The 15153-nt window shown below is 36.8% G+C and overlaps 1 protein-coding gene across 7 annotated transcripts in view; it reads left to right on the top strand.

Moving 5' to 3' along the window:
• Positions 1-15153, top strand: part of Sbno1 (strawberry notch homolog 1) — a 58389-nt gene that overhangs the window by 15265 nt on the left and 27971 nt on the right. For 6 of the 7 annotated variants that reach the window (XR_013434856.1, XM_021729264.3, XM_078039283.1 and 3 more), the window contains 6 exons: positions 2985-3085; positions 7319-7415; positions 11211-11371; positions 12762-12895; positions 13056-13146; positions 14294-14455. Coding sequence is in view for 6 of the 7 variants with exons in the window: in XM_021729264.3 (XP_021584939.1) it covers positions 2985-3085; positions 7319-7415; positions 11211-11371; positions 12762-12895; positions 13056-13146; positions 14294-14455 (746 nt within the window). In the remaining variant the exon portion in view is untranslated. The remainder of the gene's footprint in view (positions 1-2984; positions 3086-7318; positions 7416-11210; positions 11372-12761; positions 12896-13055; positions 13147-14293; positions 14456-15153) is intronic. The other variant, XM_078039285.1, reaches the window with a different exon arrangement.

The following is a 15153-nucleotide window of genomic DNA, read 5'->3' as shown; positions in this document are numbered from 1 at the left end:
TGGCAGTATAATATATTTTAAGTTGTAGACATAATGCCTTTATTTATTTATTTGTAAGTGATGCTGAGAATCAAACACAGTGCTTCACCTATGCTAGGCAAGTGCTCTATCACTGAGCCACAACTTCAGTCCTAGCAGTATAGTTTTAAAAGACTAAAAAATAAAAAGTTAACCTGTAAGAGGGAGAGACTTGCCTTCCCTCCTCCATTGGGTTAAAGATTGTCTTGAATCTTTGTTATATAAAAGTCCCCCAGTGTTGAGTCCTGTTTTATAATAGTCCTTTGGTGCGTACTGTTGGAGATACTCTGACTTCAGCTATAACCTGTGCTGGCCACTGTTTTTATAGTTTCAGCACACAAATGGGTGTTCATAGCTTTTTTTTTTTTTTTTTTTTTTTTTTGGTCAATTTTATGGGGATGAAGGGGCTAGTAGGAAGATAAAATGTGAGCTGTTAAGACATGTTTCTGATGATTTTCACTAGTATATACATAACATTTCATCAGGCTCTTCAAATTAGGTGGTGATTTTTATTTTATTTTATTTATTTTTGCATGGTGTTGGGTGAAGAACCCATGGTCTTGAGAATGGTTAGGCAAGCATTCTACTGCTGAGCTACAACCCCAGTCTAAGATGATAGATTTCAAGTGGACAGTTTCTCCTTCCTAAGAACTTTATTCTGTTTGTTGGAGCTGTGAACAGTACATATTTGTGGCAGAATTGATAGCTTGGAAATTGTAATGTTCATGTGTTTATTAAGTAGAGGGCGAGGGGCTTTCTGAAAAATCATTAAGAAGTGTTTCTAGGATAATGTAGAATTAATTTTATCTCTGTGTTGGGGTAATTAAAATTTTCAGGTACTCTTTTAAGTTTGGGTCCATACCATTGCATCATCATTCTGATCTAACTATACCCAACAGCTATATCCCAAAAGCTAAAGGATACTTGGGTAATAATTTTAATTGTCTCAGTACTGGTTTTCCTTTTCTGCCATGGATTTTAGGATGGTGGCCTGACAGGGCCAAAGTTCATGTAGCATCTAGATGGCTCCTGGGGATTTTGAGGTGGTCAGCAGTTAGTGGAAGCCACTTTTTTGAGTCTGGTCTTTGGGTTTAATGAGGAAGCCTGCCCGTTTTATATGAGGTGTTCCCTGAGTATCCTAGTTTTCAAATTAGCTTATGCCCTTGTAACTCAAAAATAGGATGTATGCCATTGGGAAGAGAGTTTGAAGAGAAAAACAGAATAAATTGGAGCTTGCTGAGTAACATCTGGTAGAAGAAGTTCTCTCACATTCAATGTAGTAATTTTTAAAAGATGAAAGCCTGCAAATCAAGGTCATCCTTGCATGTAATCTGAAAATTTTAACCAACTAGAATAGGACTAAATAAAGAAAGATGGTAAGTGAATGCTGAAGAAAAAGGTTTATAGGAAAGGATCATCTTTTTCCTGATGGGAAGGACATTGAAAGTATAAACATGGCAGACATGATGATTTTGCATGTTCCACTTTTTTTTTTGGTATCAGGTATTGAACTCAGGGCACTCAACCACTGAGCCACATCCCCAGCCCTATTTTGTATTTTATTTAATATTTGTCCTTTTTAAGTATTTTTTTTTTTTTTTAGCTGTTGACAGATAACATTTGGTTTTATGTGGTACTGAGGATCGAACCCAGTGCCTCACAAGTTCAAGGCAAATGCTTTACCAATTGAGGTACAACCCCAGCCCTTTGTATTTTATTTAGAGACAGAGTCCCACTGAGTTGCTTAGCGCCTTGCTTTTTCTGAGGCTGGCTTTGAACTCATAATCCTTCTGTCTCAGCCTCATGAGCCACTGGGATTACAGGCATGTGCCAATGAGCCTGACACATGTTCCATTTTTATTGTGCAGTATTGCCCCTTTTGGGGCTCTTAGACCTTTGGGTTCTGATCTCACTTGAGCTCTACTATTTTTTTTTCTTTATTCATGTATTCGTATGCTGTGGTGAGTATAAAACCCAGTGCCTCACACATGCTAGGCAAGTGCTCTACCACTGACCTACAACACCAGCCCTTGAGTTCTAGTCTTAAAATTTCGAAATGATCACTGTTTTTTCCAGAGTTTTTCAACTGTTTCAGTTTCCTCATTTTTAATATTTTTTAAGACTTTTTTTACATCTACTCATTTTGGTCTCCCAAGTGGTAAACTTCCCAAATACTCCCAATCTTTGGTAGAATAGATAGATGCTAATCAAACTTACTGGCATTCTCTCTCTCTCTCTTTTTAATATCTATTTTTTGGTTGTAGTTGGATACAATATCTTTAATTAATTTATCTATTTTTATGTGGTGCTGAGGGTCGAACCCAAGGCCTCATCTGTGCTAGGCGGGCGCTGTACCGCAACCCCAGCCTGCCTTCTCTCAAGAGCTGTGATTTTCACACTGTGATATCAAAACTCCTTCATACTAGAGGTGCTTCAGGGATATTAGAGGTTGGTTACATAGTCTTTGGCCCCACCCTACTCCATAAACCCATTCAGTTAAATAGTTTAGGTTTAACTGATATGGGTTCTGGGGTGCTATATTTAAAAATATTTTGAAAACCGCTGGTATAGAAGAAAGGGTTCAGTCATTGGGTGAATCTTTATTCCAGGGGTAAGAGTGAAATAAGGAATTCCCAAAATGATTTTTCTTCTACAAATAATTATTCCTTTAGAAATTAGTAAGTAACCACCAAATTAGAACTTGCGGTACTCTTACCTCAGCTTTCCTGATAGCTGGGTTTACAGGTGCGTGCCCCCACACCACTCTGTGGATTTCTTTTGAACTACTTGTTTTCTAAAGTTGATTCTTGCATAAAGACACAATAATTTGGAATGTTACCACATTTACACTAAATTCAGCAATAGGCATATTGATGTCCTTTATGAAATGGATAAAAATCTAAATTTGTAAACTAGGAAAAGAAATTGAGATTTTGTTCTAATATATGAATATTTCTCCTTCTCAGCTGATGTAAGTAATGGTACAGTGAAGAAAGAGTCTTCTAATAAAGAAGTAGCAAGAATATGGATAAATGACATGAAAATGAGAAGTTTTTCCCCAACCTTGGTGAGTTTCAAAAGATTTATCTGTTTTTATGTAGTATGAAAGTATACTTAAGTTCTTTAGAGCAACTCTCAGGAGGATTTGAACAGAGAAGTGTGTTATGTAAATATGGGAGAAGCTTAAGCCTCATAAGAGTAAATAAGATCACCAAACTGGATGATTTTATAAAATTATGTGTTTGATAGGAATTGATATTACACATAGCTTTGACAGGTTTTTGTTATGAATTTTACCTGATTAGGAAAAAAACGTAAAAAGAATGTAGAGTTAAAAATCTTCGATAATTGTTCATTTTACGATTGAACCTGAATGAGCTGTCAGATTGTGTAATGATTTCTTTTTTATTTTATTTATGGTAGTACTGAGGATTTTATTTTATTTTTCGTAGTATAAGTGCATGGTAGGCACTCTTTTCACTGAGCTACATCTGCAGAGCTGCAGGGTTTTGGGGGTAAGGGGGGTAAAGTTTTGAACTCAGGGGCACTCACCAATGAGCTACATCCCCAGCCCTATTTTGTATTTTATTCAGAGATAGAGTCTTACTGAGTAGCTTAGCACCTTCCTGTTGCTCTGGCTAACTTTGAACTCACCATCCTCCTGCCTCAACCTCCCGAGCCTAGTTTTTTTTTTCTTTCTTTTTTTTTTTTTTTTCTGGGGATTTAAACCAGGGGTACTTTATCAGTGAGTTGAATACCCAGCCCTTTGTAAATTTTTTTTATATTTTTGAGACCGGATCTCTCTAAGTTGCTTAGGTCCCAGATTGCTGCTGAAGCTTGCCTTGAACTTGCTATTTTGTCTCAGCCTCCTGAGTTCCTGGTATTACAGGTGTGCACCACTGGGCCCGGTATCTGTAGCACATTAAAAAAAAAAATTTTTTTTAATTTCAAGATAGGGATACACTAAGTTGCCCAAGCAGGCCTCGAACCTGTGATGCTCCTTACTCAGCCTCCCATGTATAATGATTTATATATGAATAATTTGTGATAATCTTTTCTCTTTATATTAGAAATGTGGTAGGTGTTAGGTCAATTGATTTTAAATATTTAGTAACTTTTCTGTGAATAATGTTGTAAGTGGAGTGGATTTCTATAAGAAGAATGTTATTTGGTGTCCCTCCCTCCCATAAACATAAAATGTGACAACCACCTGAATTAACTAGTAATATAGGTTGACCAGAATGTACAGTGTGATCCTCACAATGGAGATTATGAGTTTGGAGGAAGGTGAGACCTCCATGAAGCTTTTTACCTATGGAGGAGGTATGATTTGCAGGAAGAACTTGCAGTGAAAGATGAAGGTTCTATGGAGGGCCCTGAATTGAGCTTAAAGAACATCAGTTTGATGGAGCCACTGGAGGAAAGGGAGAAGCCCACTAGTGACTCAGGATGGGTAGGGAGAGAGGAACATTGAAGACTGGTTAGTAATCTAAAAGTGAGGTAATGAGGGGCTAACCTAGGAGAATTATAGGAGGGAGTTTGAAAAGAGCAAGGGGAAAGAGGGAAAAAAAAGAAAATGAGAGGTGGCTGTGTACAGAACACTAAAGAATTGTTAGGACTTGGGCATGGAATATGGAGCTGGAGACTGCACAGCACCTGTATCTTGGATTTTGAGTAGGGACCAGGAGACCACATACTAGCAGCAGTATAACATTAGCAAAGCATTATTCTTTTAGAGACATTTGATATATTTATTACTCATGTTCCCATTACAATTCATGACCAGTTTGCCCATAGTATCCTAAAAGTTCTGGATTAGTCTACTTGTGAATAAACACCTAATACATTACAAATTGGTAATCTGTGAACCAAAACTAAATGACAGTTTTTTTCCCCCTTTGACATTTACAATATTTTGAATAATTTTGAATTTTTTGCTGCCACATAAATCCTGATTTTTGAAAAACAGTGTATCTGACAGCCCTAGGCCCGCATTCTTTTTTTTTTTTTTTTTAAAGAGAGAGTGAGAGAGAGAGAGAGAATTTTTTTAATATTTATTTTTTAGTTCTCGGCGGACACAACATCTTTGTTGGTATGCGGTGCTGAGGGTCGAACCCGGGCCGCACGCATGCCAGGCGAGCGCGCTACCGCTTGAGCCACATCCCCAGCCCAGGCCCGCATTCTTTGCCTAGTAAAATTTGCATCATGTTGAGTAGTGAATGTCTGCATTGTGTGTTGGCAGGCATTGCCCAGGAGTCATGGTTTCCCTCAACCCATTATCTCCTTGATCCAAAACTTGTTGTTAGTGGCCATTTCACAACCACTTGGCTTAGAAATGGTGTTGAACTGTGAGCAGCAGTTGTGCATGCTTACAGTATCAGCTACTGAGGAGGCTGGGGTAGAAGAATCATAAGTACAAGGCCAAACTTAGTGACAATCTATTTAAAACTTTTTCTTTTTTTTTAAGGGGACTGATGCCAGGTGTGGTATTGCACACCTGTAATCCCAGCAGCTTGGCTGAGGCAGGAGGATAGCAGGTTTGAAGCCAGTCTCAACAAAGCAGGTTGCTAAGCAACTCAGTGGGGTCCTGTCTCTAAATAAAATACAAAATAGGGCTGGGAATGTGGCTTAGTGGTCGAGTGCCCCTGAGCTCAATCCTCAGTACCAAAAAAACCAAAAAACAAAAAATATTAAAAAAAATAGAATTGGGAATCAGTTTTGTTTTTCTGGCCAGTCCCATTGGTTTCCAGTTTCTGAAATTAGGTTTCATTTTGGTGTAATTCTAAGAACTTTTGGAGTAACTTTGGATTCAATCTCAGGATCCCATCAGTATTGATTAGCAGGTCCCCCACGTGCGTTCACATGTACACACACCCCTTTTCCTTTTCACACTGAGCATCTTTGTGTCGTTCTCCAGGTTCAGGCAAATAACGAGAGAAATAAACCTGCCTTACCTTTCAGGGATCTCTCTACTCTAGAATTTCTGACTAGGCTTTCTGCCTCTTTCTCCTTGCTATGTTTTATTTTTTAGTTGTAGCTGGACACAATACTTTTATTTCATTTATTTACTTTTAGTGGTGCTGAGGATCGAACCCAGGGTCTCACAAGTGCAAGGCGAATGCTCTACTGCAGAGCCACAACCCCAGCCCTTTTTAAAAATATTTCTAAATTTTTTTTAGTTATAAATGGACACAATATCTTTGTTTGTTTACTTTTTATGTGGTGCTGAGGATCAACCCAGAGCCTCACATGTCCGAGACGAGTACTCTACCACTGAGCCACAACCTAGCCCTTTCTGATTTCTTTTTTCTTTTTTTTTTAGAGAAATTTTTTAATATTCACTTTTTAGTTTTCAGCGGACTCAACATCTTTATGTGGTGCTGAGGATCGAACTCGGCCGCACGCATGCCAGGCGAGCGCGCTACTGCTTGAGCCACATCCCCAGCCCACCCTCTGGTTTCTTGATACACTTGAGTTTCACAACATTTTCTCTGCTGTTCCTGGAATAAGGAGCTGTTTAATGGTTTTACTAGTAGTGAAGAAAGACATGTTAGGATCTTCCCATTCCCTTTTCATTCCCTTCTCTGTAACATTTGGTCCATTCCCTGGGTTTACCAGGGACAGTCTTGGTTTATTCTTTGTTTCTTAGTGTAATTGTTTATAGCACTTCATTTTACCCTCAAGTGTGTTAGGTTTGAAGAGTGAAGTCTTTGGCCACCTTATGTGTGCTTGTCGTGATTGTGGCATACAGAAGTCTTGAGTAAATTCTCTGTACTCCTGAAGATTCTTTAAACTCCAGAATCTCTTGGGTTTTGATGTTAGCATCTGAGGGAAAGAAGACACGAGGGAGTGGAATGAGAAGGTGGTCCTGATGTGAGACTTAGTCCTGCTGTGATTGCATATACTCTGTGTTGGGCTATTTTACTTTTAGACTTCACATTCCTTGTTCTTTCTAGCACTGAAATTGGAATGAGGAGGACTGAGATTAGAGTGAGATGTGGGTAACAGAGAGGTAGTATTGAAGGGAAAAATAGTTCCAGATAATGGTGACTGAAGGGATTGGAGCCCTGTGGTTACTGATTGGTCTGTAAGGAGTAGAGTGGGTTGCTGTTGGCTGTGCTTATCATTAGAGAAGCAGGGAAGTTGCAAAGTATGACTTAAGTTTTAGGAAATGTTCAAGAGGTGACATTACAAACTTTCTAGGTATAAAGATTGTGGATATTCCCGCAGAATAGTTTTTCTGTGTTGGCTGGGGCTCTGGCTTCTGGACTTGGTATTGATGATACTTTCTTTGTTACAGAAGGTTCCTGTTGTAAAAGAGGAAGATGAACCAGAGGAAGAAGATGAAGAAGAAATGGGTCATGCAGAAACCTATGCTGAATATATGCCAATAAAGTGTAAGTCTTTGGGATTTGTCAAAATTATAAGACTTCTAGGTTCCTCTGGAATTTAAATAATTCTTCTCTACACTATCTTTTTGTGGTATTGGGGATTGAGCCCAGGGTCACTTAACCTCTCAGACACAGCCCTTTTTTAGTTTTTCTTTTGAGACAGGGTCTCACTGAAATACTTAGGGCCTTGCTAAGTTACTGAGGCTGGCTTGGAAATTGTGATCCTTTTGCCTCACCCTCCCAAATTATTGTAATTATAGGCATCTGCCACACATCTGGTTCCATATTGTTTTATTATGAAACAAGGTCTTAATAAATTGCCTAGACTGGCCTTGAATTTGTAATTCTCTTGCTTTAGCCTCCCAAGTAGCTGGTATTACAGGCATGCATTAGTACACCTGGCTCCCGTACACACTTTTATCTATTAGAACTTGTTAGTGTTGAATACCTTAGGATTTGACTAATATAAGTTTTATAATGTGTTTTAGTTACGTTAGCTGGGTGCAATGATGCCTGCATATAATCTCAATTAGGAGGGAGGCTGAGAAAGGATTGCAAGTTTGAGGCAAGCCTGAGAAATTGAACTTATTTCAATATAAAAAACAAAAAAGAGTGAGCAAATAACTGAGGGGTAGAGGGTCCCTGGATTCAGTCTCCAGTACCATAAGAATAAATAAAGCTATATGAAAGTTTTACTGAGGATTTTTTTTCCTCTACACAATTTGAAAACTTTGTTATAGATTGAAGATTTTTTTAAATAATATTTTTAGTTGTCGATGGACTCAATACCTTCATTTTGTTTACTTATTATTTTATATAGTTCTGGGAATCGAACGAAGCGCCTCATGCATACATGCTAGGCAAGTACTGTACCACTGAGCCATTACCCTAGCCCCCAGGTTGAAGTTTTTTTAAAACTAAGATGAATAATTTTTAGGTTATAGTTGGGCATGGTGGTGCATGCCTGTAATCCCGGCAGCTTGGGAAACTGAGGTAGGAGATCTTGAGTTCAGAGCCAACCTCACCAAATTTAGTGAGGCCTGATTCAAAACAAAACATAAAGTATGGATTGGGGATGTGGCTCAGTGTTTAAATACCCTTGGTTCAGTCCCTAGTACCAAAAAAAGAATTTCTTGGGTTATATTTTGTTTAAAGTTTATTTTGCTCAAATAAGTAAAGCTTATAAAATCGAAAAAAATTGTAGAGATGTAAATATATGTAATAATGTATATTTTGCACAGGTTATTCAAAAGCATAAAGACACTGGACTTTTAAATAACTTGTGCTATTTAAAAATCATTGATTTTTGGACTGTGACTGTGGCTCAGTGGTAGAGCACTTGCCTAACATATGTGAGGCCCTGCGTTCCATCCTCAGCACCACATAAAAATAAATAAACAAAGGTAATATTGTGTCCAACTACAACTAAAAAATAAATGTTTAAAAAAAATCACTGATTTTTCTTAACATAGTTTTTGCCTATAAGATAATATCCATGATTAATTTTTTTAGTGGCCACTTTATAAAGTTGAAATTTAATTATTTTTAAGTGTTTATATAGAAATTTTTACCTTTTCATTTTGTGTGGGTAATATCATGGACGAAAATCTATGTTTAGAAAATATCTTTTTTAAATTTTAAAATTTGTAAAAAGCTGCTAATATTTATTTTTTAAAAAATATATTTTTATTGGGCTGGGGTTGTGGTTCTGGGATAGAGCGCTTGCCTGGCATGCGTGAGGCACTAGATTCGATCCTCAGCACCATATAGAAATAAATAAATGAAATAGGGGTATTGTGTGGAACTACAACTAAAAAATAAATACTAAAAAAAAATGGAGTTGGGATTGTAGCTCAGTGGTGGAGCGCTTGCCTAGCATGTGTGACACACTGGGTTCGATTCTCAGTACCACATACAAGTAAATAAAAATAAAGGTCTGTCAACAACTAAAAAAATATTTTAAAAAAATGTTGGAGGGACTAGGTTTTTTTTTTTTAATATTTTCATTTTAGTTTTAGGTGGATACAGTGTCTTTATTTTATTTTTATGTGGTGTTGAGAATCGAACCCAGTGCCTCACACATGCCAGGTGAGTGCGCTACCACTTGAGCCACATCCCCTGCCCAAGGGCTGGGGTTTAACAGGTATTTTAAAAAATGTTGGGAAAAAGTATTTTATCGTTTTTTTTCCTATTAGATAGACAAAACACCTAAATTTATTTTTATATGGTGCTGCAGATCAAACCCAGTTTCCCACGCTCACTAGGCAAGCATTCTACCAACTGAGCTACAATCCCATCCCCTACAATAGTAATATTTAAAATGAACTAAAATTCTGTTGACCAACTTCATGTTGTCCCTGATACACTAAATATTTAAAATGAGTTTTCTGGGCCAGGGTTGTGGCTCTGTGGTAGAGTGCTTGCCTAGCATGCATGAGCCATTGCGTTTGAGCCAGGAATTTGCAATGTACACATATATGCCACCAACTTGGAAGCCTGGGGCCAGGATGATTGCAAATTTGACACCAATCTGGGCAAATTATTGGGACTATGTTTCAAAATAAAAAAAGGGATTAGAATGCGGCATAATGGTTGAATGACCCTTAGTTTAACTCCCACTACGGGAAAGAAGAAGAATATCAAACGGGGTGGGTATGGTGTCAGGAATTGTTTTTTTCTTCTAAATTTAAAGTTTTCACACAAGGGTCAAGAATTTGTCTATAATTTTTTTTTTTTTTTAAATTTTGAGAGGGTGAAGAACTTTTCTATGTTTTTTTTTTTTTTTCTTTTTTTGAGAGGGACAAGGGTATGGATGATTGAACCCCATGACACTTGACTACTGAGCCACATCCCTAGCCCTATTTTGTATTTTACGTAGAGACAGGATCTCACTGAGTTGCACCTCACCATTGCTGAGGCAGGCTTTGAACTCCTGTGTCAGCCTTCTGAACTGCTGGGATTATAGGTATTCACCACTGAGCCCAGCTGCCTGAGACCTTTTAAACCAGAGGTTAGCAGATGAAATCCGAACCATTGCCTGTTTAGTAAATGAAGTTTTGTTGAAACATGGGCATACTTGTTGGTATATTTATTGTCCTTGGCTGCTTTTCCACTGTAGTAGTTACAGGGGAAGCTGTATGAATGAAAATATTTACTATTTAATCAGAAAATATTTGCCACCATTTAAAATTATTAGTGTTGTACATTGTGAGGAGTTAATTGTTCTTTAATATTATAGGTAGGTTTTTCCTTTCAAAGTAAAATCAGATTACAGATTTATTTCTCTGAATGATACAGAGAAATATATATATATTTTTTACCTGAGTCCGTGTACTATGGTTATTTTAGTTGAAAGGTAGCTTTCTTGCATGAAAATCTTTTTTATTTTTATTTTTTTGTAAACAACCTAGGATTAATGAGATATTTCTGGAAAACCTGATGGTGTCAGTGTCTTTGATTTTTTTTTTTTTTTATACTTTATTTATTTTTTGAAATAGTGTCCTACTATGTTGCCCAGGCTGGCCTCTAAACTCATCCACTAGAGCGATCCTCCTATTTTGACACATGCCCACAATGCCCAATTAATTCCTGAGTTTTAAAACTAGACCTTATCATTGTGTCTTTGTTCAAACCATATGCAGTTGTTACTCATTTTAGCCAAATTTATTTACTTTATTATCAATAACTTTTTCTCTACAACCTTGGAGTAGTTATTTATTTTCTTGTTTAAAGAAAAATGTTAGAATAAAACTGGAAATGTTATTAGAATGTTATAAATGAAGTATTTTAAAATTTTTCTAGTGAAGATTGGCCTACGTCACCCAGATGCTGTAGTGGAAACTAGCTCTTTATCCAGTGTTACTCCTCCCGATGTTTGGTACAAAACATCTATTTCTGAAGAGACCATTGATAATGGCTGGTTATCAGCTTTACAGCTAGAAGCAGTTACATATGCAGCCCAGGTAAGCAAGAATTCATAATTACATATAATATATATATTTTTTTTACCTGAGTTCGTGTACTGTGGTTATTTTAGTTGAAAGGTAGCTTTCTTGCATGAAAATCTTTTTTATTTTTATTTTTTTGTATTGAGGATTGAACTTGGGTATTTTACCACTGAGCCATATACCCAGTGTTTTTGTTTGTTTGTGTTTTTTGTTTGTTTTGTTTTTTTAAGTTTTTTTTTTGAGACAGGGTCATATCAAGTTTGCCGAGACTGGCCTTATACTTGTGATCTTCCTGCCTCTGCCTCCTGAGTCGCTGGGAGTGAAAGGACTGGGGATGTAGCTTTGTGATAGAGAATTCCTGGGTTCCAGTACCTCAAAAACAAACAAAAGCCAAGCACAATGGCCCATGCTTGGTAATCACTGTGTGAGGCAAGAGGATTACAAGTTTAAGACCTGCGCTGGCAATTGAGAATTTGTCTTAAATTAAAAGTGTAATTTAGTAGTAAAGCATTTCTGGGCTCAATCCCCAGTACCAAAAATAAAAATACATATGTGTGGATATTTGTTACCACCCAAAGCTGGAAAGATAGACTGCTCCTACTGTTGTGGATGATGGAGTAAATATATGTGACCACATTTCAAGGCGTGTTCAATAGGCCTTGAAAGCTATGTGACCTAGAGTTAAAAACCAGTGTTGAAAGGATTTTAGACGTTTTTTATTTTTCTGAAATTAATGACTTACATAGCTGACACACACCCCAAATCACATGTGACATAGAAGTTTGCGTTTGAGTATGTAAATGTTGAAAGGGGTATGGAGGATTTCTCACCATTTTATATGAGTTTTTGATGACTGGGAAAATAAGAGAAGAAAATGTGGTAAGTCTGTAAAGAGTATTTACCTTGAAGTACTAAACCCCTTGTAATTCATATAAAAATAGGTGAAGTCAGTATGTTCTTTAAACCATATATGAAAGATAAAAATATATATAGGATTGGGGCTCAGGTTATAGCTCAGTGGTAGAATACTTGCCTATCATGTGTGTGACACTGGGCTACATCCTCAGCACCACTGAAAACAAATAAGTAAAATCATTTAAAAAATATACACATATATTTCTCAGCACCACATAAAATAAATAAATAAAATAAATTTAAAAAAAAGAGGGGCTGGGGATGTGGCTCAAGCGGTAGCGCGCTGGCTTAGCGGCCTGGGTTCGATCCTCAGCACCACATACAAACGAAGATGTTGTGTCCGCCAAGAACTAAGAAAAAAATAAATAAATGTTAAAAATGTTAAAATTCTCTCTCTCTCTCTCTGTCCCCCCCTCTCTCTCACTCTTTAAAAAAAAAAAAAAAGAACCATACACGTATATAGGATTAAACTCCAGCCATTTTTTTTCAGCAACATGAAACATTCCTACCTAATGGAGATCGAGCTGGCTTCCTAATAGGTGATGGTGCAGGTGTGGGAAAAGGCAGGACGATAGCAGGAATCATCTATGAAAATTACTTGTTGAGTAGAAAAAGAGCATTATGGTAAGAGTTTGGTTTGTCTTCAGTAGCTCTTATTTCTGAATAATTAACTTCATATAGAGATGGGTTTTAGTGTGTAGGTCTTTTGAAGTGTCAAAACCTGGCTTTATTCCTGAATTCTAGAATGATGTGATTTGAGTTTAATTTTTTTTTTTTCTAACAGGTTTAGTGTTTCAAATGACTTAAAGTATGATGCTGAAAGAGATTTGAGGGATATTGGAGCAAAAAACATTTTGGTTCATTCATTAAATAAGGTATGAAAGTTTCCTGTTCAATTGGAAATTTAGTAAAGTATTGACTCCTCTTTGAGATGGAAGTAATAGTTTCTATTCTTTACATAGTTGCTGAGGATTAAATGAGCTGTTCCCTAGAAAGCGTAGTGAGTGCCAGCTGCTCTTTGAGGGTTTGACTCTTTGTCATATAGTAGCAAGCAAAATAGGCAAGTTCTCTGCTGTATTAGCATTTAGCCTCTAGGTCTTCAGTGTTAGTTTCTAGAGTAATTTTTTATGGCTATAAGGGTAGTGTAGAAAGGTAGTTGTGCCTGTCATTTTAGGTCACCAAATCCCCTGTAGTGTATGTAGGAAATTGGCTTGGAGACTGTTTTCAGTATTTGTCCAGCTAATGGACTTGCGTGTCTGCAAGAAAATGGATGTTGGTGTCTAAAGCAAATTTTAATTTGATTAGAACCTTATTGTTCATTTAGGAAAGCTTTATTAACATTCTGTGCATCTTTTACTTGTAAAGGTACATGTGACAGACATAGTTCCTTCAAATGACTCCCCATTGTCCTTAAAAATAAGTATATGTTGGGGCTGGGGTTGTGGCACGGTGGTAGAGTGCAATTTAAAAAAAAAAAAAAAGTACATGTAAGTCTACTTTCCCAGTGAGTCCTAAATTGGTTCATTTTTTGCAAATCACTGATGAACAAGGGATCTGAATAATGAATTGATGGGCAGTTAAAAACACTGTTTTGACTACAAACAATTTAAAGACACGTAGCTGGCATCTACAAATGGTTTTTATTTTTGAGCAGTATAGATGAGTAAGAGCATATTGACTATTACTCATAAATCCATACTCTTAGAACTTAAATAACAGTGCCTGCCATATAATCATTCTACAATAAATATTTGTGGAGTAAGTATTGTACCTTTTTCTTAGGGGAGTTTTGGTTTTCATTTTTTGGTGATAGATTTTCTTGAGACTTTGAAAAGTAAATCCTGTATCAAAAAGTGTGTGTGTACACATAAGAAATTTTGCATATTGTCTTAAGTGGTAGTTTGATTTTTCTGTACTTGTCTTTAGCCTTCCAGGTGAAGAGGTTGGGATGGGATAAATGTTTCCAAGAGAAAGTTATGCTAATCACATTCTTCTCTCTCTCTCTCTCTCTTTTTTTTTTAGTTTAAATATGGAAAAATTTCTTCCAAACATAATGGGAGTGTGAAAAAGGGTGTTATTTTTGCTACCTATTCTTCCCTTATTGGTGAAAGCCAATCTGGTGGTAAATATAAAACTAGGTTAAAACAACTTCTGCATTGGTGCGGTGATGACTTCGATGGAGTGGTATCCTTTATGACAGTTGTATTTATTTTATATTTCTTAATTGCACAAAGATTTGTAAGGAAGTACCTTCACAAAGAAAGAATGCTCAGTTCAATAATTTTTGAAAATGAGCACTTTAATGATTAGAGTCTAAGGCACCTGGAAAATCTGTCAGATAGTGCATCGATATTTAAACTCCTGGTTTTGGGAAGTGTTTATATATAGGGGAATTCTGAATTATTCTGTTAACTGCTTGAGCCACATCCCCAGTCCCCTGTTAACTTATTTGGGGGTTTATATTGCATATTTAAACATTTAGTACCTGAGAATATTTTTTCCAAAATGTATTTGTTCATAGCACATTTTATATCATCCTGCATGAGAGGCATAAAGTGTCCTGGTTAAATTAAAGTGCTGGTTAAATTAGTTGCCAATTATTCTTCTAAGTACATCGTTTTTACCAAAATATCTCTCTTGCAGCAGGTATTTTTTTTTTTATTCTAATTAAGAACTTAAATATCTGTACAGCACTGCGCCACTTGCCTGGAATTCCAGCTTGGGAGGCTGAGGCAGGAGGACTACAAGTGCTTGCATAGCTGGGTGATTTAGCCATACCCTGTCTCGGGATTTTAAAAAATAGCTGGACAGCTTGGTGTATTCCTGTAGTCCCAGTGATTCTGGAGGCTTATACAAGAGCAATGCAATTTTGGACCTGCCTT

Source organism: Ictidomys tridecemlineatus, chromosome 2 (assembly GCF_052094955.1).
Source record: "Ictidomys tridecemlineatus isolate mIctTri1 chromosome 2, mIctTri1.hap1, whole genome shotgun sequence".
NCBI lineage: Eukaryota > Metazoa > Chordata > Mammalia > Rodentia > Sciuridae > Ictidomys > Ictidomys tridecemlineatus.
This window is presented reverse-complemented; position numbering and strand designations above follow the sequence as displayed.